The sequence below is a fragment of the Stylophora pistillata genome, chromosome 2 (genome assembly GCF_964205215.1).
Source record: "Stylophora pistillata chromosome 2, jaStyPist1.2, whole genome shotgun sequence".
Taxonomy (NCBI): Eukaryota; Metazoa; Cnidaria; class Anthozoa; order Scleractinia; family Pocilloporidae; genus Stylophora; species Stylophora pistillata.
In genome coordinates this window covers 24224315-24247191 of record NC_142520.1, presented here as the reverse complement: position 1 = coordinate 24247191, position 22877 = coordinate 24224315, and the positions used below count along the sequence as shown (strand labels likewise).

The window sequence follows — 22877 nt, the reverse complement described above, 5'->3', positions numbered from 1 at the left end:
TTTGATGAGCAGAAAAATTGCTCGGCTTATGCATTTTCAAACTTTGTACATTTCTTGGCTTCCCTCTACACAGCAGCAAGAACATGAAATCAACTACATTTGCATGGGCTGAGAACTCAAACGCAAGCAGCAAATTATTTATGTTTCCATTTGGAACTCAAGCTGCTCACATAAGTTACGCTGAAGTTGAGGTGTGGTGATGCAAGAGACGGTAAAGGCACACAGCCATTTGCAAAATTGCAGCTTATAATATACATTAATTTTTTATTTACTAATTTTTAATTCCTCTGCATTTCTTGTCCTTAGTGCTTAAGTTCCTTATTAGAATTATATTTTCAATTGCCTAAATCAAACATACATGCTAACAGTATTAAGTTAACAACAATGACTGCAAAATGCAACAAATCTTGTCCTTTGGTGATTGGGTTCCTCATAGTTCAAATCCTGTCCAGGAACCAGCTTAAACTTGAACAACTTCAGAAACCGTGACATGAGTACCTTGAACTCAAATTCAGCAATAGCCTGACCGATACAGTGTTGTGGGCCAGGTGAAAAAGGAATGTAGTAAAAGTGTCAATGTCCTACTTCATTTTCATCATTTAAGGTTGAAAATCACTCAGGATTGAATCCCTCGGGGTCGTGCTGTACTTGTAGTACTTGGGGCTGTTGTGTAAAGTAAACACAACAATATTTATCAATATTCCTGCTGGTATTCTGTGCCCTCGTAATTCACAATTCTTATCCGTTACTCAGGTGAAACCAGGGATGCTGGGGTGAAGCCAAAGCGTTTCTTTCATGGCAAGACCTGTGTAACTTAGTTTGCCGTGGTCATCATATGAAATATATTGACGAGAACCAAAGATATCATCAACCTCTTGCACTAACCTGTAACAAATTTGAAAGGATTTTATCCCTGATTATTACACAATGTAGAAGTTATTGAAATGTAGTGGTATGATGACTGTGTACTAGATGGAGAAGAGGTCTGTGTAATACTTAACTCACTTGTTCTCAACTTCAGGATTCTTTGCTGTCTCAGCCAACATTTAAAGACAAAGCTGCTGAAGTGGTTTCCTCACCTTGGAAAATGAATAAAAATATTGAAGAATTTGCTGTTAGATTTCATTTTAGATTGTTTTAGTTGTAACCTTGATCTGTATTCAGTTGCATGAACCTACCACTGCGCCAAATATTTTCTGGGTTTTCTTCCCCTTGAATGGGACGCGATGCCTTGAGATAGATTACTATATATGATACATGTAACTAAAGTAGAGAGGAAATTATAGTTGTTACTGTGCTTTTCCATGACATGTCTGCTTTGAAATTTTAATTCATGTTAAAAAGTAGTTAAGTTTTAAGTGTGGGAGGGGAAAAATTGACTTTTTTGCAGTAAACAGATCCCTAGACACATGACATTGGCTGTCCAAGGTTCTGTCACTGAGAGGAGTCTTTGGCAAGCTGTGCCTTCCACTGAGTTAATTAATGGGTGACAGTGTGTTGTCCTGTATATGGCTATGGTCAGCAATTTTGCAAGCACCATGTTTAGTAAAGAGTAAGAAAGATAATAAAATTACCAAGAGACTTTTGAGGATTTTGGCTAATATATTGAAAACAAAACTGCTTAAGAGGACATTGGAACAAGCTTTTGATTTTTATTATACATTATTTGATTTCAAAAGCTGTTCCAAGCATCATTTTAATTTCAAACTGTGTCATAGCAAACAAGCATTTCCTACAATGTACATGTTATGCAGTGCTCGAAATTAGCGGTTGCCCGGTTGCCTGAGACAACTAAAACTTCATTCATTCATTCAGGCAATCAGATTTTAGGGTAAATAAAGGACAGGTTGCCCCAGAAGAATTCGCCAGACAACCCAGGAAAAAATTGAAGTACTTACATTACTTTGATGCCTAACAGAATAAAGTGCAGAAGCTATAAACTTGAGAGATGAAAATAGCCTAAAATGTGAGGTTTATTCCTGATACTGATGGATGGATCCACCCAGGAAGGTTGTGAAAATTATTTAACGCCGTTTGCTCGATTCAATGAGTAAGGATGGGCTGATACTGATATCAAATATTTGATACCAACGATACCAAGGTCAGATCGAAAATTATCAATACTAGCGTAGAGTATCAATTCTTTCGATACTGCATGCGAGATACCCACGATTAATCTCTCACAAATAACCACTGACAAGTAGCCGAAGGGCTCGAGATCGTGCATGAGTGCAACCAAGTTCTCATCGGGGCAACCAAAGTCAGGGGCTTGGTTGTCTGGCAATTGCCATAAGGGCGACCTGGATTTTTCCTAATTTAACGAGTACTGGTTATGGTATTGTTATGTTGTACCTGCAATAAAAATGCGAGAAAATGATCCAACATCTCTTCATAGTCCAACTGAGTGTCTTCAGGAGCTGAGTTCAGGATATAGGTGAGAATATCTGATGGAACATCATCGCCATTAATACTGCCTTTCTTCTCTCATCTATAATCTTCTTGCCAGTATCCTTTAAAAAATGAACCGCTGCCACAACAGTGTTTTGATAGCCATAGGTTGTGAAGTCAATAGCATGAAGAGGATGGGATAAACACTAAATTGGAGCAACTAAACACTCTTTAATGGCTTCTGGGAACAAGGGATCAGAATCATTGACAGCATTTAGATCAATTCCAAACACCACCTGAAAAGGAGAGAAAGTACAAGCTTTACACTAAACATCATCATACAGAAAGGTCTCTAGTGTTATTGGCGCAACTCCAAAAAGATACTGAGTGGACTAGAAAAAAAATTTAGATGGGTCAACCATGGGCTGAAAAAATAACAATGTATCCAGGGGTTTCATTAAGGGCCAGGCACTGGGCAAATTGACCGGTTGTGAGGACGGTTTTGCCCACCTGATTTGACGGTCTGGAGGAAAGTTATAATCTAGTAAAGAAGTTCAGTTCAAAGAGTTTTGCTCGCCTGTGAAAACCAGTTGCCCTCCTGCAGAAAACATTAATGAAGCCCCTGTGTATCTGTACCAGTAGACAGGCCTCCCATGGGGGGGGGGGGGGGGGTTCTTGATTCAATTTTTGCTGGGTGCAGTGTATGTGCTTCTGGTCTCTCAGTTCTGCTACCTTATTAAAGTCTATTCTGTGGCCAATTACAGACCCATCCTAGTTACATTTGGAAATAAGGTAAAAACTTTTTAACTGTGAATTTCCCCAATTCTAATTCCCTTGTTAATTTCCGGGTGGGCACAGATAAAAAAAAGTATACCTCACTATTCGTTATTGGGTAGAGTGGTGAGTGCATTTTTATCTCCTGAATGTCATTCATATCCTAAAAATTCAGTTGCATCTTAACTGCGAAATACACCCCTTACCATCCCTATTAAATCCAAAGTTATCCGGTTAAATTCATCTGCCATTGTCACTTCAGTTTTACCATCAGCTAACCCAGTCGGTCTTGCCAAAAACACATCACAGCTCAAGTTAAACTGTTCCATAAGCTCCTTTAAATACTTCCTGTGAAATGCAGGATTGATTGCCAGCCGTTTGGATTTCGATTTTCCAAGAACAGTCTCGGAAACAAGACCTTTACCCATAAACCTCTCCTTGAATTGGAAACCGAGCTGATCGTAAGACCAAGCATCTTTGGGGAGATTGGAGGTTATCAGCACTTCGTTGATTAATTAAACATCTCAAACGTAGAAAAACGGGGTGTGAAAAATCCAGACGATTATTACAAGGCCGTACTCTTGGGAAAGAAACTTAAAAACTTCGAAGGCGTTGGTGAATTCAGCCTGTTTTTCAAGCGTTCGATTGTCTGTATGTTTCCTTGGAAAAATCCATCTCGTTTAGGGCCTGGAATGTGGTCAAGTGTCTTGTGTTTATGTTGCAGATAAAGCACGAAGCAAAGAACAAGGGTAAATACAGTCATACACAAAGTTATAAAGATGAAAATGGAGAACAGCGAACAAAAAGGACGCCATTTTGGTTTTCTAAAGAATCCTTGCCAACAGTAGTAGGGTGAGGAGAGTTATTCTCGTAATTTCAGACCATTGAAAATGAAATAAAGTCAACCAAAAAAAAGCTATGGGGCTATCACTACATGTTAGAAGTCCTGGTTGTATTTATCAAGATAAAAGGACCAAGATTCCTCTCTTTTGAGATCATAAAACGCGGACCAAAAAATAAAAAAAAAATAAAAAATAAAAAAAAAAAAAAAAAAAAAGGAAACGGGTAATGCACCCACTCCTGGATAGTAAAAGTTTCGAGAACTCACCACAGTGCCTTTGCGTGAACCAATATGGCGAATGGCGGGCTATTCGGGTTTAGTGAAGACGACGTTAAGAAACTTTACACCAAAGTAATTGGCAGAGAGAATGAAATCGATACACTTTTAACTCTTTTTGGGCAAAGGGAGACATTCTCTTGTCCAGCGATCTTCATTTGTGGACACATCGGTACAGGGAAATCATTTGTTGTGCAGACTTTGCTAAAAGATTTGGAGGTGAGTACAAACGAGTATAATTTGGGAGAAATCACATCAACTGGTTGTTGCTAAGAAAGAAAAAGCTTTTCGTAATGTTGATTTTGTGTGTCTTGACGCGAAAACAGACTGTCCTATCTTATGGAGGGTAACTAGAATTTTAACAAGCATAAATGTAATCTCCATTACTATTCTTTACGCATTTCCTAAGGCACTGACAAAGAGAATTTGTTGAACAATCAAGAGCATCTTGCAATCGGTGATCATTTTCTTTATTCTCTTGACCTTCATATGTGATTCAGGGGTGATATTGTAAGGAGAAATTAGATTCTAGTCACTCTTTGGTGTCGTAGGGTTATTGACTGAGATACTCAGAGAGGCTGCTGGAGGCTCATGACGGCCGGGTAACCTTGTATCATTTGACTACCCACACAGCTGTCATTGAATGGTCCAGCTGTATGTTCTTGATTTGAATGCAGAGGTGCATTTTGTATACAGGCCATACTGTTTTATCTCAAGCACTTGTGTGTAATCTCGATCACCAGGATGCGACAGTATCAGTAATGGTAGCCAACTAGCCACAGACTAGTAGAAATTCAGTTTGGGCGAGTGGTTTTAGATTTACACTAGCCAGTTTGGCTAGTAAACAAACTGAAATTGTTGTAACCAACCACTTGGTTAGTAAGTTCAAGAGTTTGTGCTGAGCCCACATCAGATTGTGAGCCATTTGTGATACTTTGTATTACTGTCTAAAATCTTTTGAAAATCTTGAAAATTCAACAAGTAAAAGAAGTGGTCCAAGAGTTTGAAAAATTTCTTTCACCTGTCGTGCCTAAAATATGGGAGAGCACTGCTAATCCCTCACATGCAATCACACTACACAATTGCCTCTTAATCCTTGGATCAAACCATCAATTGATAGTAACTCTCTCTTTTTTTTTTTTTGTTCCTCTGATATAACAGCTTCCACATGTGCTGGTTAACTGTGTTGAGAGTTTTACAGCAAGACTGATATTTGAGCACATCTTATACCGGCTACAAGATCGAGATGAAGATGACAATTGGAATGCCCCTCCTAAATGTGAAAATATGAAAGAATTTTTACTATTTTGAAAGAATTTTTATTATTTCGACTATTGTCCGAGCACTCAACAAAAGGAAGTAAAAAACAATGGCAATCAGAAAGTGCCGTACACGCTCGTCTCCTCGCTCTCCAATATGACATTTTATAACTAGAATAATTCCAGAACTTAAAAATGGTTTAGGCTACAGTGACAATCTTGAGATGGTGGTTGATTCCTCTTTCGTGGAATCAACAAACATCTCAGCAGGTTTCAGAGCGTGACGTGGCACCAAGATGGTTAAAGATTACATGTGTCACGGTGGGCGCTTTCCATTTGACCAAAATTTTCGAGATTTCTGGTCAGAAATCGAATGGAACGGGAAAATTTCCGCGATAAATTTTCGAAAATTTAGGAATACGTTTTGAGTGTATCCTCTTAGATACGGTCGGACGCGTTCCATTCGGCCAGCGAAAATACCGACATTTTGAACCCGTGATTTTTCTTGAATGGAAAGCGACCCTTGTCACCTAAAACCTGTCAATAAAACACCTTCATGTCAACAATATTTTATCATAAAGGTAAAACAAACATGACGTTGCAAAGATAGCCGTGTCAATTTTCGAATCCCGACAAATCCAAAAGCGCGCCATCCTAGATATAAGCTGATCGGTTTTGCACCTTTTTCAACACCAAATCACGAAATTCGATTCTAAGAAGGCACAATCGAAAGAATGTAATTATTTTGCGTCGATACAGCCCATAAAAGGGCTCTAACGAGCGAATTGCTAATGGTAAGTTTACCCCACTAGGGTAAACTTTACCCGGCGGTAAAATGAAACAGACAAAGCACTCTGATTGGTCAATTCGGGTAAAAATTACCCTCATCTGGTAAATGTTTTTAGTGCATATTGTTTTTCCAGGGTTCGCACGCGCCTTGAAAGTCCTTGAAAGTCCTTGAATCTCAAAATAAAAATTCAAGGCCTTGAAAGTCCTTGATAATTGTAGTCAGTGCTGGAAAGTCCTTGAAATTTGTAGCTAATTTAATCCAACTTAGATTCTAGAGTGCCTTATCTGAAAATATATGCAACTGGCACAAACGTAGCAACACATAATAGTAAGATACAAATAACAAACGATCGTAACGCCACTCCGCATGTCGATCAATCGCCCATATCCATTTGTCCTGTTCTTGGTTCTATTAATCACTCTGATTGGTTGAATGTCTCGAATGTCAAGGGCCAATCAAATGTTTTGTACTATTCCCTCTTTCTGAGAAAAGCCATGTGCTTTGAGTGCTTTCCTACCAATCATTGTGGAAAGTAGTCTCAGAGCTACTGATATTATCACATGGCCAGGCCAGTGTCGAAAGAGGATTCTCAGTCAATAAGCAACTGGAAGTCGAGAACCTCCAAGAGCGCTCCTTCATTGCTCAAAGGCTGGTACAAGACCATGTACAATCTGTGGGAGGTGTCCTTGCTGTTTCAATCAACAAACCACTTCTTTTGTCAGCTGCAGGAGCTAGGCAGAAGTATTTATCATATCTTGATGAACAAAAGAGGAAGAAAACCTCTGAGGGTGTAGAACTGAAGCGAAAGGAGCTAGTCGATGAACTTGACGAACTTAAAAAGAAAAGAAGGCGTTTAGACAGTGATGTTGACAATCTTGTTAAATCGGCAGACGAGTTTGCACAGAAAGCAGAGGACACTGGGAAACTTGTGTGGATTACAAAGTCAAATAGTTTGAGGAGAACTGCAAAAGAAAAGGAGATAGCTCGCAAAGACCTTGAGTGCAAAATTGCGAATGTTGTGGATGAACTAAAAAAGGCATAGGCTTTTAGCTCGACTTAAGCTCGGCACAATCGCTACTATGATAAGGTGAACATTCTTTTATTTTGCAGTTGGTGGAGTCCTTGAAAAATAAAAAATATGTCCTTGAAAAGTCCTTGAAAAGTCCTTGAATTTTTAGTCCAAAAAAGGGTACGAACCCTGTTTTTCATAAGGGCACAATGTTTTAGACATGTGTTATTAAATTCTCACTGTTATGATACCTGTAGGCTCTTCTTCATTTTCCAAAATATTGTGAACCAGTAATATCTGGTGAAGCTCAATTGACAGACAGTCGCAAGCTGTGGCGAAACATTGAGCCTCATCTCAAGAAAGCTCTCCACACAGTCTACCTTAGGGAGGTGTCCAGTTACCAGTGGGAGAATATCATTGGACAGGGAACACAGACAGGCAATGAAAACTTTGGAGCCTTGGGTAGGAGATTGTTTTCATTAATTCTGTATTTCTATAATTTGTCATTTTAAATTGAAAAAGTAAAAACAGCTCTGTATTAAGCGGGTGTTGCTCATCTCCGTTTAAAATAATTTGGAATTAACCTTTCCATTGCAGTGTAAAGGATGTTTGATCATAGGTCGTAGAGGTGGGGTTTAAATGAACTTTTGACGACCAGTATTTTGATTGGTAAATTTTGCGTCAGATATTTTTCTACTATGCAGCAAAATCCCTAACAACTACAGATGTCTAATCCAAGAACTGCGATTTTTGCAGGAATTTCTGTTCGTTGCCACATGGAGCTGCCATTCTATGCCAAGTATCTGTTGATCTCAGCCTATTTGGCATCGTATAACCCAGCTCACACAGACAGAAGGTTTTTTACCAAACAGGGGAGAAAAGGATTAAGTAACCGAGCAAAAGCTGCTGCAAAAGGGAAGAAATCCAACACTCAGCTGACAGGTTAGAACTTTTCTAGTCTGAAGAGTGTGGTTGATAGATGTTTACAACAGAGGGGTTTTATTTTTTTCGTCGGATCTCTACCTCCCCACTTAACCTTATACGAGGAAAAGTTTCGTTCAGCATCGTGCTGATTGCGTTCATCGGTAACCAGTCATTTAGAGTAGAGTAGACATCTATAATTATACAGGATAGCCCCTTCAGTGTAGTAAACACTGGTATCAACAGGGGTCCTGTTACCCACCCATCCCACCCCAGGGGAGGACATCCATCACACAGTAATCTTATGCGTGGAAAATTAACGTCTTCTACCCCTAACCCTGCAGGAGACGGGACCTCCATTTATTCGTCCCTATCCGAGAAGACTAGAATATCTAATCATTTCTTGATGTTATAGAAAGGTAGCATATTCTTCTCAATTATTTTAAGACCCTGAGTGTTGGTCAGGCCGGGGCTCGAACCCTCGACCTCCCGCACAACAATCCAGCGCTCTATCCATTGAGCTAACCGGGAGGCCAACGAGTTAGTTAGCCAACGCTACAACACCTCGGTCTAAATGATCCAATATTCGCTCGTGAAGCAAGATATCAGAAGAAAATGTGTGATTTATAAAATGGAAAATGGAACCTGTGAGATAGGTGAATAAAACAGTCAAACTTGCTCCTCTGTTAAGATGTTGGATGGAAATGTGTATCGTTTGACCGGTCTCTTTAGAGCTGCACTACACTGGAAGATTCTTCAAGTCATTGAAGGCTTTCCCAATCTTTTTTTATGTTCTTGAAATTACAAAATGAAGTGAACTAGACGGTAACCGGTCAAGTCGCCCGAAAGTCATCTCGCCCGAAAGTCATCTCGCCCGAAGTCATGTCGCCCGGCACCGGTCATGTTGCCCGAAACTCATAGTCAAGGTGCCCAATACTCTGAGTCATGTCGCCCAAAGTTTTATCGAGTGTTTAAACTTGAAGAAAGGTAACATCTTAGGTAAATTGCAAGGAATAAACTCTTAAAATGTTGACTCGTAAACTGTTTTCGTCCGCTAACTCATGCAAATATGAAGTTAAAGAAAGACTCAGATAGCGCTGTTCATTTCAGCGTTGTTCGTTGCTATGAACTAAACTGATCATTCTACAGCACAGATTCTAGTAATTATAAGCGGAACACTTTCAGTTATCAGAATTTTTCACACATATCAGAAAAAATACATCAATTTTTCTTAGTTTGAATTTTCGTATAAAAAACAACCGGAAACTTTTACTGCGGTTTTTTGTTGTTTATTGTCAACCACGCGAACAAAGCGTGTTAGCAGCATCCCCCCCTCAGGATCAGACTCGGCATAAATTAACGCAACTTGTTGTGTTCCTCAACCGGTCGCATGTAAATTTTGATCCAGTTAACCATATTTAAAGAGGGTAAATTAATGACAGCTACCTCAATCCGAGATAATCAGCTCGCTGAAACACGAGATTGTTACGCGTACGCAAAAGAAATATACAATGAGCCATCATCCCTGTATCGAGTGCGAAAATGAAGTTCGAGCACGCCAGCAAGCCCTTCAGTGCGACAATTGCGGTTTTTGGCAGCATCGTATCTGTAGGACTGGTACCGACCAAACCACCTACCTTTTGGCTCTGTAATCAGAGGAAGAATAGATTGGTTGTGCGTTGCATGTTCTCCTGCGGCATCGAACTACAAGTCAAAGGGGATTTGTTCGACTGCTCTCAAATTTTGACAGTAGCTAGTTTTACATATAAACAACAAAAATTTGTCTCCGAATTTTTTATTTCTAAATACTTTTTTTTCAAGAGCGATTTTTGTACGATCACTCCACATTTTTTTAATCCTATTTCAAAAATGTTCTTTAACTTTTCACTGAAATTGAACATGGCAAATCGCAGACACGTTTTTTTAGCGCTTTGGCCCCGGAAACGGAGGAACAATTATTAAATAAGCGAAAAACAACATTCGCTCCGACATATAATGTTCAAAAGGTGATTCGGGCGCTCGCATTTAGAAGTCGTGAAAAATTCGTCAATTTTTTTTTCAAAACTTTTGGTATAGTCTGTTAGCCAGTCCTATAAGCCTTAAAGGCTGATAGTTTCGAAAGAAACTGTTTGGGGCTGCGTCGGTGGGAGTAACGAAATAATTTGAATATATCAACAAAGTTGAAATGGTAAATTGGCCACCGTAACGATTACAAAAGCTCACGTTTCGAGCGTTAGCCCTTCGTCATCTTTTGTAATCGTTACGGTGGCCTATAAGCCTTTATTTGATATAAGGGTTTAGATATCTACAGTTAAAACCGGACGCGCTACATCGCTTGCACAGGAGACACCCCTGAAGGTGCACGGTAACCTTAAGGAAGCCTGAGACTACAGCTTTCCGCATGTTCCTCAGCACTGAGTTTATTCCTTGCGATTTACTTAAGAATTTACTTAAGTTACTTTTCTTCAAGTCTAAACACTCGATAAAATTTCGGGCGACATGACTAGGAATTTCGGCCAACATGACTCAGGTTCGGGCGAGATGACTTTTGGGCGACTTCACCGTAAACCTAACTAGACACCAACCGATAACGACACAGGGCGACCGAAGACTAACAGTACGATCCTCTATGCTTACTTCCTTTAACGAAAATCCAAAATCCGTAATGGAGTTTTCAACGTTCAAGCGATCCAGGGTATTTTTGCATCCGCCTTAGAAAAACGTGTGATCCAATAAAATTTCAGTGAAAGGCATCATAACTTAATAATATTAATTAGCCATATTCCACCCCCTCCCCCCGCTATTTCTTTAGTCCAATCCAACTGGCCCAAAATTGTTTTTAACCGTCAGTAATCTCTTTTTCGTTTTGTCCTGTTAGGTCCTAAGAATTTTCAAATGGACAGACTAATGGCCATATTTTACAGTATTGTGGAGGATAAAGTCGCTCCAACCGCGAACATCCTTTGTCAGATATCATCCCTTGTGTCGCTAAATCTCTTGGCGCAAATCACAGCAGATGATCAGATAGATTGTCCTAAATACAAATGCCTCGTGAGCTTCAGCACCATCTCAGAGATCGCGAGACAACTTGAGTTTGATATTATTCAGTACTTGTACGACTTTGTTTGACAGACCTCCTTTCCCCCCCCTCCCCCCCTTGTCTAATACTTTTGCCAGTATAACGGACGCCAAGTTAGAGATTGGTTAAATATATTTTCCTGCGATAAACGAGAAGCGGTATTGAACATTATCCAGAAAGTATTGAGATATAATAGATGCATCATCCACGTTTTAAGTTCTCCTCTTTCGTCAATGAACCCGCATTCCACCTTCTAAAGTCCAGTCTTTCTTTACTGGGGAAGGGGTTAAGGCTCATTTTTCCGACCAATGGCTGATCATCAACCCCTCGTAAATACGAATTGTCAGTTGTAGTCATTTAACGATTTGATGTATAGGCATCCATAGGCCAACACAGCTCATCATAGCCCCACACAGGTAATCACGATTTACCTCGTTGGCGAGCTTTCACCATGATAAAAGCGACCATTTTGTTTATTTGTGCGCTGCTGTCGCATGAAAATCATGCGTAATAAGGATGTACAATTAAATGAATATTGTAGTATTACCCTAAGACTGGATAGTCGTAAGAATTAACACTCGATTCATATCGTGGAAAACTTTATTTTTATAAGACTGCAAAAGTGCAAAATCTCTTTTCCATATAAAAATTCCCGAGTACACAAAGCTCGTAAGGGATATCAGTTATTTACAAGGATATTAGCTTATTAGCGAGTGTGTATTTCGGCATGAGGTTGGTTGAAAATGTCCGAAGGAAAAGTGTCCTTACCCGCGAACTTTCGTTGAATTGGACGAAGAGGGGACGAATAGTTTGATCCCACCGGAGGTGCACGATCACTAAGAAATTTGAGACGTGATATTACTGGTAACACTCGGTCGAGTCTGAACTTATTAATACTATATCAGTTGCGAAAAAGTTAGCTTTGGAACGATACTTTTCCCACAAGCCTGCATTTAAATAGTGGTTTAAAAAATACTTTGAAGATTTTTTCAAATCATTTGAACTACTGAAGAAAATAAACACGGTGAGAGGAAGATTTTGCTGCTTCTAGCTCTTATTGGACAAATATCTTAAATAAAGTAGACAATTGCTACGATTAACTCTTTTAAAAGTAAACCTGTGTCATCAAATGTTGTCATGAGCGTAAGCATGCATCCAAAATCATGGTATAAATAATTCATCTTCCAGAGATAAAAAAGTCTTCATAATCCCTTGATCTATTCCATTAGGGCATTTAAGTTTCCACACAATTTTTTCGTGTTAGTTATTCATATATTAAATAACTTTCGAGATAACATTGTTTAATGTCGAGTCTATAATACAACGAGCTCTCGTATTTTCCCGTCCTGGGACTTGGGTCGTGTCTCAGAGAGTAAACATGTATATTTCAGGTAATGAACTTCCTTTGAAATATTGAGATGCTAAATCATCATAGAGAAAAGGCATTTCCCTAACGTGTGAACAAGCTGCCGTTTAAGAAACCCAAGTATGTGCTGGGGCTGCGAATTCTTATCAGGGCCCTATCTATCGAGTCGTTTCGGTCATATTGCGCTAAACTTTACTCAAAGTGAGTCTTTTCAAAATGTCGGAGGAAGTCTTGTATCTGGAACATCATCTGGTTCAAGGTCACCTAAGAGACTCTCAGAAACTTTCCCTCTCAAACGACCAGTGTGCTGCAGGAAGAAAGACGAGTATTTAGAACATTCTGAATCCAGAACTTGAATCGTAAAATTGAGTGTCGAAAGTAATCCGGGAACCTTTGTTTTTGCTTTACCTTTCTCTGTGATTGGTCCAGAAAACTCATCCTCTCAACCAATCAGACACAAAACAAAAACCAATCGTAGTCAGCCGCGTTTTCCCGCGCTTTTGGTTGCTTGCCTGGTTTAAATATTAGTTCTCATAGGCAACTAATGATGAAAGCCTTTATTGCGAGTTGCTGTAGTGATTAGATTGATTTTAGTTTTTCGACAGTCAGATGAAAACTGCTTCTATTGCTCCTTTTTGCTGTAGTTGTTTCGGATGGAAGCTTTTATTTTCTTTTAGAACAAACATTTACTGTGACATGTTCTTTAATGGGAAGCTATTATCATTATTCATCTCGATTCTGAAGGTCGCAATGACTTGGGCAAAGAATATCGTTCACTAATACTTACAGTTTTTGGCCTTTGAATTTTGGGAGGCGGTGAATATGAACCACTCACTGGAAAATCAAGAAAAATGTGAATTAGATGCTATTCATTCGATGAAATCACAAGACATATCTTTGTAAACTATCGAGTGAAAAGTGTTGTTCCCACCTTCTCAAACATGTCAAAGAAAATATCAAGCAAACCTATTGCTAGACTAAATATGTCTCACCAGGGTCTGGTGTGGTGGCTTGTCTCTGTGGAAAAACAACAGGGGGTGGCCAAAAACCTCCTCCAGCTACTGGCTGCACTACATTGACAGGCTTAGATGGACGGGAAGATGGAACGAACAATGGAGACGCGGCGTAAGAGTCGGGCACGTTCCGGTAAGAGGACAAGGGGCGTTTGTCTGTGCGAGATGCGGATCTCGAGCCTGTGAAGAGTGACCAGAATAAAAATTCGTCTCATGATTCTTGTGCAGTTACTAGAACGTCAGCACTGAGACTTTTTCATTTTGTCACACTTGTCCTTTTGTTTTGCCCTCGGGCTAAGTCGCTGACGTTGCCACATTACGGTGATTATCCCGTTTCTACAGTGAGAATCAACTAGGACTGAATCTATCTAAGTTATTTCCCCCCCCCCTCTCCCTCCTTTTTTTGCCATGTCCCCTATTTGCCATAGTCTGATTGAAATCCGGATATCGAAGCGCAGAAGATTCACTCCTAGCATGATCATTTTATTCTCTGGCGGCTTCTAACCTCCTTCAAGGATACGGATAAAATCCAGAGCAAGCGCTTCAAACCAATTTACAGTTATAGTAAATTTGTATTTAAAACTGACCATTTAGTCAATTCAACTTAGAATGCGGGGACTAGCGATTCTTACGGAGAGTAATCTTGCACGTCAAAATAGCAACAATATTGGCATCACGGACTTCTTTTTTACTCGTATGTTTTTTGTGTGCATGCCATAAACCATACCTGCTCCAGAGCCTGGCCTTGATAGACCGCTGGTCAGATGTTGCTCGTATTCATAAATCTTAAAGGAAGAAAAAATAGAAATATGAAGAGGAGCACAAAATCAACTAGTGTATAGCAGAATGTCTTTGAAATGCTATGTTATCTGAAGAAAATAAGAAAAAAAAAAAAAAGCGATGAACCTGTCTCTGAAGATCTTCCACGCGTTCAAAAGCGTCGAGTTTCAAGTTTCGTTCATGATCCAGTTGCTGCATCATTTGTTTTAGGGCCTAAGAAAGTGGAATAAAAGTCAGAGGTAGAAAACGAGAGGAAAATTGGGAGATAGAAAAAGAGTGAGAGTGTTTCTTTATCGCATCGTTTGTTCCAGGATTCTTCCTGTGGATTGCAGCTTCTTCTCTTTTGTTCGCTCGTACTGCGTCCGGTAAAAAGAACGAAAAGAAAGGGGGGGAGGGGGAGGAGTGGGTAAGGGGAAATTCAGATTCAAAATACCTTCTTGGATTGCTCTTGCGCGAAAAGATTTCTTCGTTGATCTCTATCCAAGTTTTCTATGTAAAAAAAAGAGAATCAGATGACATTCATTAAGTCTTAAAATTGAAAAGAAATCAAGAGAAATGGAGCGAAATAAAATGAAAGGATACAAATCAAAGGACATTAAAGGATAACTTACGCGTAAGAAGACGAAGCTGTAGTTCTTTCTCCTCCAGATCTGCAATCTAGAACCAGAGAGAGCAGTTACAATCAATTTCCTGAACTGCTTGCATGAAAATCGTTTCGAGTCCAAATAGATGTTATGAAAAAAAGAAAAATCCTTAATAACTTTCAATCTGTGCTTGAATGGAATATCATCGCTTCAGCACGCTCATCCGCGGGAAAGTTTGAGTCTTTTAGCAACGTGAGTAGACGGAAGGTCCGCAAGGGATCTCATTATTGGTGCCAGACCCCCGGAAAACCTCATCCTGACTCGTCTCTAATCTTTCCGCGGGCAGAAAAGCGTTTACAATGAGGACCTCCTCGCGGGCTAGTGCAAGAACGAGATCAAAACTTACCATCTTTGTAATTCTATTTCAAACCTTTTATGTTAGTATCATTTTTCATAATGAAATCACTTTGTATGCTGACGAAAAAAAAACCTAGATCATTAATCCACTCACTAGTTTATCGATGTTTGTAGACTTGGCCAGCTCCAGTTGTCTCATACTGTGAGCTTCTTGCATCTGAGCATGCATCTTCTGAAGCTTGGTCTTTTGCTGAAAACACGAAACACCCAAACACTTCAAAATCATCCTAGTTAAAACCACGTCAAGTCAAACCAACCTAGTGTCTGCAGTTCAGCCCCTTTTTTAAAAGTTGTGACTTGAACGTGTCTGTTCCAATAACGTTACACACCCTAACATCAGCATGTATGTTCTCCATACTGGTCACTATACATTTCCTAAGGTGCTGACAAAGAAAATTTGTTTAACAATCAAGAGTTTCTTTAGTTGGTGATCACTTTCCCTTATTCTTGTGACCTTAATGCGCGATTCAAGGGTGATATTGTAAGGAGAAATTAAAGGCTAGTCACTCCTGTGGATTCAAAGGCTTCAGAATATTTGTCTGTTTTCTTCGAGACTACAATCACTTAATTAACGCAGCTAACTGTGGCCATTTAGTACTCTTCACTCTTTAGTCCCCACGGTATAATTCCTAATTCTTTCTTAACGCTGCCACCAGCTTCGTATTTCGTAAATAAGTGAAGCGAATTTGGTGATTTACTATTATGTTTTTAATTCATTATTTATTTATTTATTGTAATCAGACATGACATGACACTTAGCATAATGACGCACTACCCACGAATAGCAGAGCTATTTGAACTATGCATGAGAACGACTCGCAGTTGATGAGACTATTCTTGTCACATTTTTGCTTGCTTAGTGCCGAAATTAAGAAGATAAGTTACCGGTCAATACTTCTGGAACTGAAAGTGTTCATTTATAGCGGAGCTCGCAACACGCGCACAGCGTTACCCCATACTTAAAAAAATAGTAATACTGATAGCAATCGATTAAGCCGAAGTCCTTTCCTTTTCTTTGTTGGCGCTATGTGCGCGAAAACCAAAACAATAATTCAAGCAAGTTCTTGAAATGTCCTACCTCATATTGTAGCTTTTTACGCAGTTTCTGGCACTCTCGCTCCACCTCTGAAAGAGCCTGTAAAAGATGATGATGATATTGACAATCATTATGTAAATAGAAGTAATAATAGGAGTAGCCTGCCAGAAGACTCAAAAAGGAAGGTCTTGTTTATCTTTAAATTCGTCTTTAGAGTTTGATCCACTTTTGAACCGGAGACTCCGTACTCACGATTAGACTGAAAACCAACAAAGGGTGAGGTTGTCTCCTGGCTGAAGATATTTATTCATTATTAATTTATTACTACCGTTGGGGACGGGAACTTATGCCAAAATCCCTCACATAAACACGCTCAAAGTTTAAAAGTTCCACGTGCCACTAAAAAGGATAGCCACCGTATTTAGAGTGCTACATAGGAATAAAAGGTCAAATCTGTTTACGAGCCTAGTGGCCCATTAGGCCGGTGCTTAACTCCGGTTTCTGCTACGTACGAATGCTGTTTGATTTATTCAGTCACCTTTTGAATCTAAACATAATTCATTTGAAAAAAAGTCAAATCTATACGTGCGATTTTAAAAGTAACTGCTGACAGTTATATGAAATTTATGAACCTCATATATTTCATTGTATCTCATTTATCACTTTCACGGGTTTATTGCGAATCAACTTAACGGCCTGCTCCCAGTTGGCTTGTTAGCTCAATTGGTAAAGCGCTGCACTAGTATCGCAGAGGTCAGTGGTTCGAATTCCGTACAGGCCTGATTTTTATCAGGTCTGATTTTCGCTATTGCTTAAATAGCGCTATCTACTACGAGGATCGTGCATCATATGTAACTGCTGACAGTGTCACAATGGACAGAAACCCTTTTGGATTAGATCAATGACCTTTCTCAGTGCTGCTTGTTCTTGTTTAAATAGCACTTCTTTCTCTTCCGCAATCTTTTTAACTCCTAAGCACTCTCGTTTAGCTTTGTCAGCCTCATCTCGTAAACTCTCAACCTTTAAAACAAACAAAGAAACGCGTAATAAAATAAAAACCGTCAAAATCAATCCCAAAGAGCAGTTTTCAGCGAAGAGTAGAAAAACCCAAAACCAAAGTAAATGTATTTATGCAAGGTAACCAACACAACCAAGCTGATGGGTAGGGCGAATAGCATTACGTGGGTTTTTGATTTGATGGAAGATTCATCCCCCGGCATTTTATAAACTTGAAAGTTCTCCGGTACCCCTTAAGGCAGTTTCGCTTTTTTTCAAACATCAGTTCTTTTGTGTTGTACCTCCCATTCTTATTCACTGGTTCCCTTGGAGATTCTTCCTGAACAAGCTTCAAGTGATTTCTTTCTTTTCTTTTCTCTTCACAAATATGTAAGCCTGAGAAAACTAGAGTTCCTTAAAAGCAACTTTTTGTTAAGCTTTATGCGGTTTCAACAAAAAAGAAAATTAAATCACGCCTTTTTGAACAACTGTGATGACGAATATCATTGTCAATAAGTAAAAGTACAGACCACTATTAAACTACTGTCGATTTGTTGATCTTACCGAGTCGTGATACCGGATAAAGAGAATATCATTGTCAGTGAGTAAAAGTACAGACCACTACTAAACTGCTGTCGATGTGTTAATCTTACCGAGTCGTGATACCGGATAAAGAGACGGGTCCGCTTCCAGTTGTTCATAGTCTTTATCTTTAGAAACTGGGAAAAAAACACCAGTGACAAGAACAAATTCAGTACCTTTCGGAATCGGTTTTATTCATTGTCACTGATACCACATAATAAAATAATGATATAAAAAGGTAACCTCAAAGATCTTGCAGTTAAAAAATTCAAAATTTGAAACAAAAGAAACGTAGTGAACAAAAGGTAATTTTCTGTTAGCTCAGCCATGTAAACATTTTTCAGGTGAAATAGCATCGTCTTTTTTAGACTTTGTTCGGTTTGTTTAATTTCATTCTCTATGATCTCGTATTTTATTTGTTTTTTTTTTCTTAAGACTCTAAACAGAAAAAGAGGATCCAGGCCGGGTCAATGTGAAACTGAGATTGAAGCACTACCGTTGATTTTTGAAGCACCACCTTCTACTACATAATAATTTGGATATATCAACAAAGTTGAAATGAGATACAATGAAATATATGAAGTTCATATATTTTGAACTGCGGTATTAGATACGTATGATGCACGATCCTCTCAGTAGATAGCGCTATTTAAGCAATAGCGAAAATCAGACCTAAAAAAAAAAAAAAAAAAAAAAAAAAAATCAGGCCTGTACGGGATTCGAACCACTGACCTCTGCGATACTAGTGCAGCGCTCAACCAACTGAGCTAACAAGCCAACTGAGAGCAGGCCGTGAAGTTGATTCGTAATAAAGCGGTGAAAGTGATAAATCAGGTACAATGAAATATATGAAGTTAATATATTTCATTGTATCTGATTTATCACTTTCATGAGATAGCTATTGCTTAAATAGCGCTATCTACTTGCGAGGATCGTGCATCATACGTATCTAATACCGCAGTTCAAAAATATATGATCTTTATATATTCATTGTATCTCATTTATCACTTTCACGGGTTTATTACGAATCAACTTAACGGCCTGCTCCCAGTTGGCTTGTTAGCTCAATTGGTAGAGCGCTGCACTAGTATCGCAGAGGTTAGTGGTTCGAGTCCCGTACAGGCCTGATTTTTTTCAGGTCTGATTTTCGCTATTGCTTAAATAGCGCTATCTACTACGAGGATCGTGCATCATGCGTATCTAATACCGCAGTTCAAAATATATGATCTTCATATATTCATTGTATCTCAATCAAGAGCATCTTGCAATTTGTGATCATTTTCTTTATTCTCCTGACCTTAATGTGTGATTCAGGAGTGATATTGTAAGGGAAAATTAGATGCTAGTCACTCTCTGGTGTTGAAGAGCTATTTACTGAGATACGCAAATAGGCTGCAGAAGGCTCATGGGAGGTAACTTTACATCATTTAACTACCCACACAGAACAGAGCTGAATAATGTTTGTGCACATGCTAAGTTTCGCCGCAGAAAACAGACTTTGAGTCATTTGCATGGTTGATTTCCTATTCTGTTGCCTCAAGGCCTTGTTTTCATCGCCTCTTTTCTTTAACAGAACAACCTCCAAAAACATTGTACACTTTCTTAAACTTTTCGAAAATTAATTTTCTCCTTAAAAACTCTGGAAATAAGAAAATGCCTTACACAACAACAAAGTGCCTAGGTTTTAAATGTCAGCCCTTATTATTTACCACTAATTTCATTAAATTTTAGACCTCGCACACTTGAGCCGGCGTTGTCAATCAGTTACCTTCTAATGTAGCATTTCATTATTCAGTCCTGTTGCCACACAGCTTTCACTGAATGGTCCAGCTGCATACTCTTTACTTGAATGCATTGCCATTTTGTATACAGGCCAATTGCTGTTTCATCTCAATTACTTGAGATGAACAGGTATTGTCAATCACATTGTGAGCCTGCCTGTATTAGGGAAGGCTCTAAAAGAGACTGTTGTTAGTGACTGAGATTGATGGTTTGATAAGGTGAGCAGATGTCATCACGAGAGCATCAGAGTCAATTAATGACCAAACTAATTTGTGAGTTGAATTTTATGAGTTTGAGTTGTTGTTTCATCATTGCTCACTTGTGAGAGACATTAATTTTTGCTCAGGCTGTCAAAAACCTGGTTGAAAATGGCAGTCCTTTCTGGGACTAACCCTGTATTCTCTCTTTCAGACAGTGCTGGTAACATTTACCATTTGTGGTACCTTGTATTACTGTCTAAAATCCTTTGAAATTCTTGAAAATTCAACGGGTACAAGAATTCCTGTAATGGTTTAAATATTTCTTTTACCTGTCCTGCCTAAAATAAGGAAGAACACTGCTAACCCCATGCAAACATTTACACAACATAATTGTCTAGTGATCCTTGGATCAAACCATTTACTGATAGTAACTCGTTCTTTTGTGTTTTTTTTCCCTCTGATATAACAGCTTCTACATGTGCTAGTTAACTGTGTTGAGAATTTTACAGCAAGACTGATTTTTGAGCACATCTTATACCAGCTACAAGATCCAGATAAAGACAGCAATTGGAATGCCCCTCCCAAATGTGAAAATAGGAAAGACTTTTACGTCACCTTAAACATACTTTATCAGGGAAGGAACTCATGAATGAAACATTCTACATTGTGCTTGACAAAGCAGAGAAACCTCGAGATATCCAGGAAAATTTTCTTCCTACCTTTTTAAGGCTTCAGGAACTAACTCATCTAAACATTTGCGTCGTCTTGCTCAGTCAAATTGTTTGGGAAAAGCTTCAAGTTGACACTGGATTCTATAAGCCCTATATCATTCCCTTCCTGACTATTCAAAGACTAAGTTGATGCAGATCCTGGCAAGAGAAAGCCCATCTTCATATTCAGTGGAATTTTTCAAAACATACTGCCAGCTTCTCCTGAGTGTGTTCTATTCTGTGTGTAGGGATTTGAATGACCTCAGACATCTGGTAGGTGGAGGATTCCTTTAAAGGAGAAGCACTGTGTATTATTGAGTAGGAATCTGCATATCAAAATTACATTCCTCTTTCTGTTAAGGTTGAGAAAGATATGTGCACAGTCACCATTATTATTATTGTTTTTAAATAAGGTGTCTCTGCTCCTAGAGTGCTGATATTGTTTTTTAAAAACCTTGCAGAAAGAAGAATCATTACAAAATGCAGATTGCATGTCAGTTTTATCGGAACTTTTTTTCAGAAAACAAAGTTAGAAGGGTTAACATTATTAGAAATCATCATCACTTTGTTTAAGACATAAATTGAGAGGAGATGGTTCTTATTTAATTTGTTTTAGTTACTTTAGCAACCAGTGGAAGAATATCATTGGACAAAGAACACAGACATGCAATGAAAACTTAAAGGGTAGGAGGTGGTTTTCATTCTTATTATAATTATTGTCATGTTTTTATTAATTTTAAATAGAAAATGTAAAGACAGCTGTGAATTAAGCTGGTGTCGCTCATCTCATTTTCAAATAAATGTAGAATTAACCCATCATTGAGTAAAATCTTGCATTCTGATTGGTTAATAAAGCAAGGTATTTAGTGTGGAATTTGGAGTTGAAAACGAGGCTATGTAATATTGTTTCGCATCTACGTAATATGTTTTCGCATCTACGTATACATAACAATTATAAGTAATGCTGTTTTCTTTTTTCCTTATTTTAATTCAATCATTCAAGGAAAATCCATTACTTGAGTGGTGAATTGTGGCTTCAATTGCACTTGAAAACTAATAACGCCCTCATCGATTTGCAATTTGGGCGATATTGGTTTTCGCATGCAATTTATTGCGGAATTCCTTCGTTGCTTAGCAGTCGTTTCGTATCCATAGATCTTTCGTACCCAGACGATTCGAACCCAGGCTCAGACGACACAATTCTCTCTACATTTCCTTTGTTATAGACAAGGAGAATTTGTCGATCAATCAAAGCCTCTTAGGTTGGAGATCACTTCCTTTATTCTGTTAATCCTAATTGATGATTCAGGAGTAGAACTGAAATAAGAAACCAGATGCTGGTCGCTCTGACTTGTGGTTTGATCCTCTGATCCCTAAAAGTGAGCAGCATCTAATTTCTCCTTACAATATCATCCCTGAATCACACATTAAGGTTACGAGAATAAAGGAAATGATCACCAAATAAACAAGCTCTGGATTGTTAAACAAATTTTTTCACTGCCTTGGGAAGTGTTCAGAGAACAGTATGTTCACTGTGGTTTACATAGACTTTTAAAAGTCAGTAGTTTGATTTGTGAATTTTGCAGCAGATAACTTTATACTATGCAGTGAAATTCCGAACAGCTGCCGATGTCTAATCCAAGAAATACGATTTTTGCAGGAATTTCTGTTCGTTCCCACATGGAACTGCCATTCTATGTCAAGTATCTGTAGATATCATCACATCTGGCGTCATATAACCCAGCTCACACAGACATGAGGTTCTTTACCAAACAGGGGAGAAAAGGATTAATTAACAGAGCAAAAGCTGCTGCAAAAGAGAAAAAATCCAACATTCAGCTGACAGGTTAGAGCTTCTCTAGTCTGCAGAGTGTGGTTGATAGACGTTTACAAGAAAGGCGTTTTATCTTTTTCGTCTGATCTGTACATCCCCTCTCAACCCCAGTTATACGAGAAAAAGTTTCGTTTAGCATCGTGTTCATTGCGTTAAACGCCAACCGATCGTTTCGCCAACGTTACTGCCAATTTTAAATAACATCTCTGAGAGAGTCTTGTTTGACCAATTATCGGTATA

The 22877-nt window shown here is 38.8% G+C and overlaps 2 protein-coding genes and 2 pseudogenes across 3 annotated transcripts; 2 read left to right on the top strand and 2 right to left on the bottom strand.

Annotated features, from left to right (window-relative positions):
- On the bottom strand, positions 1-4148 carry LOC148737948 (cholesterol 24-hydroxylase-like; annotated as a pseudogene). The gene is made up of 4 exons (XR_015997442.1): positions 3369-4148; positions 2353-2684; positions 1006-1079; positions 1-885 (listed from the first exon to the last, which is right to left on the bottom strand). The product of XR_015997442.1 is annotated as a cholesterol 24-hydroxylase-like (transcript).
- Positions 4149-4163: 15 nt separating this feature from the next.
- Positions 4164-11883, top strand: LOC148737947 (origin recognition complex subunit 5-like). The gene is made up of 6 exons (XM_088749366.1): positions 4164-4498; positions 5441-5578; positions 6897-7364; positions 7595-7799; positions 8094-8279; positions 11137-11883. Exons 1-6 carry the CDS (start codon positions 4295-4297, stop codon positions 11385-11387), a joined length of 1452 nt encoding a protein of 483 aa, XP_088605492.1. The 5' UTR covers positions 4164-4294; the 3' UTR covers positions 11388-11883.
- Positions 11884-11919: 36 nt separating this feature from the next.
- On the bottom strand, positions 11920-18243 carry LOC148737946 (uncharacterized). The gene is made up of 11 exons (XM_088751390.1): positions 18183-18243; positions 17440-17553; positions 16576-16632; positions 15592-15687; positions 15108-15153; positions 14930-14985; positions 14623-14709; positions 14444-14501; positions 13696-13896; positions 13491-13537; positions 11920-13010 (listed from the first exon to the last, which is right to left on the bottom strand). The coding sequence occupies exons 1-11, from the start codon at positions 18228-18230 to the stop codon at positions 12915-12917; spliced, it is 906 nt and encodes a 301-aa protein (XP_088607516.1). The 5' UTR covers positions 18231-18243; the 3' UTR covers positions 11920-12914.
- Positions 18244-20261: 2018 nt separating this feature from the next.
- Positions 20262-22877, top strand: part of LOC148737945 (origin recognition complex subunit 5-like) — a 4797-nt pseudogene continuing 2181 nt past the window's right edge.

What these genes read in the sequence shown, in the direction of transcription:
- LOC148737947 (XM_088749366.1), top strand. Translation starts at nt 4,295, where the DNA reads ATGGCGAATGGCGGGCTATTCGGGTTTAGTGAAGACGACGTTAAGAAA. An exon ending in TTGTGGATGAACTAAAAAAG is followed by an intron (nt 7,365 to 7,594) that starts GCATAGGCTTTT and finishes TGATACCTGTAG; the next exon opens with GCTCTTCTTCATTTTCCAAA. An exon ending in TGAAAACTTTGGAGCCTTGG is followed by an intron (nt 7,800 to 8,093) that starts GTAGGAGATTGT and finishes CGATTTTTGCAG; the next exon opens with GAATTTCTGTTCGTTGCCAC.
- LOC148737946 (XM_088751390.1), bottom strand. Translation starts at nt 18,230, where the DNA reads ATGAACAACTGGAAGCGGACCCGTCTCTTTATCCGGTATCACGACTCG. An exon ending in GTAAAAAGCTACAATATGAG is followed by an intron (nt 15,688 to 16,575) that starts GTAGGACATTTC and finishes TCGTGTTTTCAG; the next exon opens with CAAAAGACCAAGCTTCAGAA. An exon ending in AAGGCCAGGCTCTGGAGCAG is followed by an intron (nt 13,897 to 14,443) that starts GTATGGTTTATG and finishes CACTCTTCACAG; the next exon opens with GCTCGAGATCCGCATCTCGC.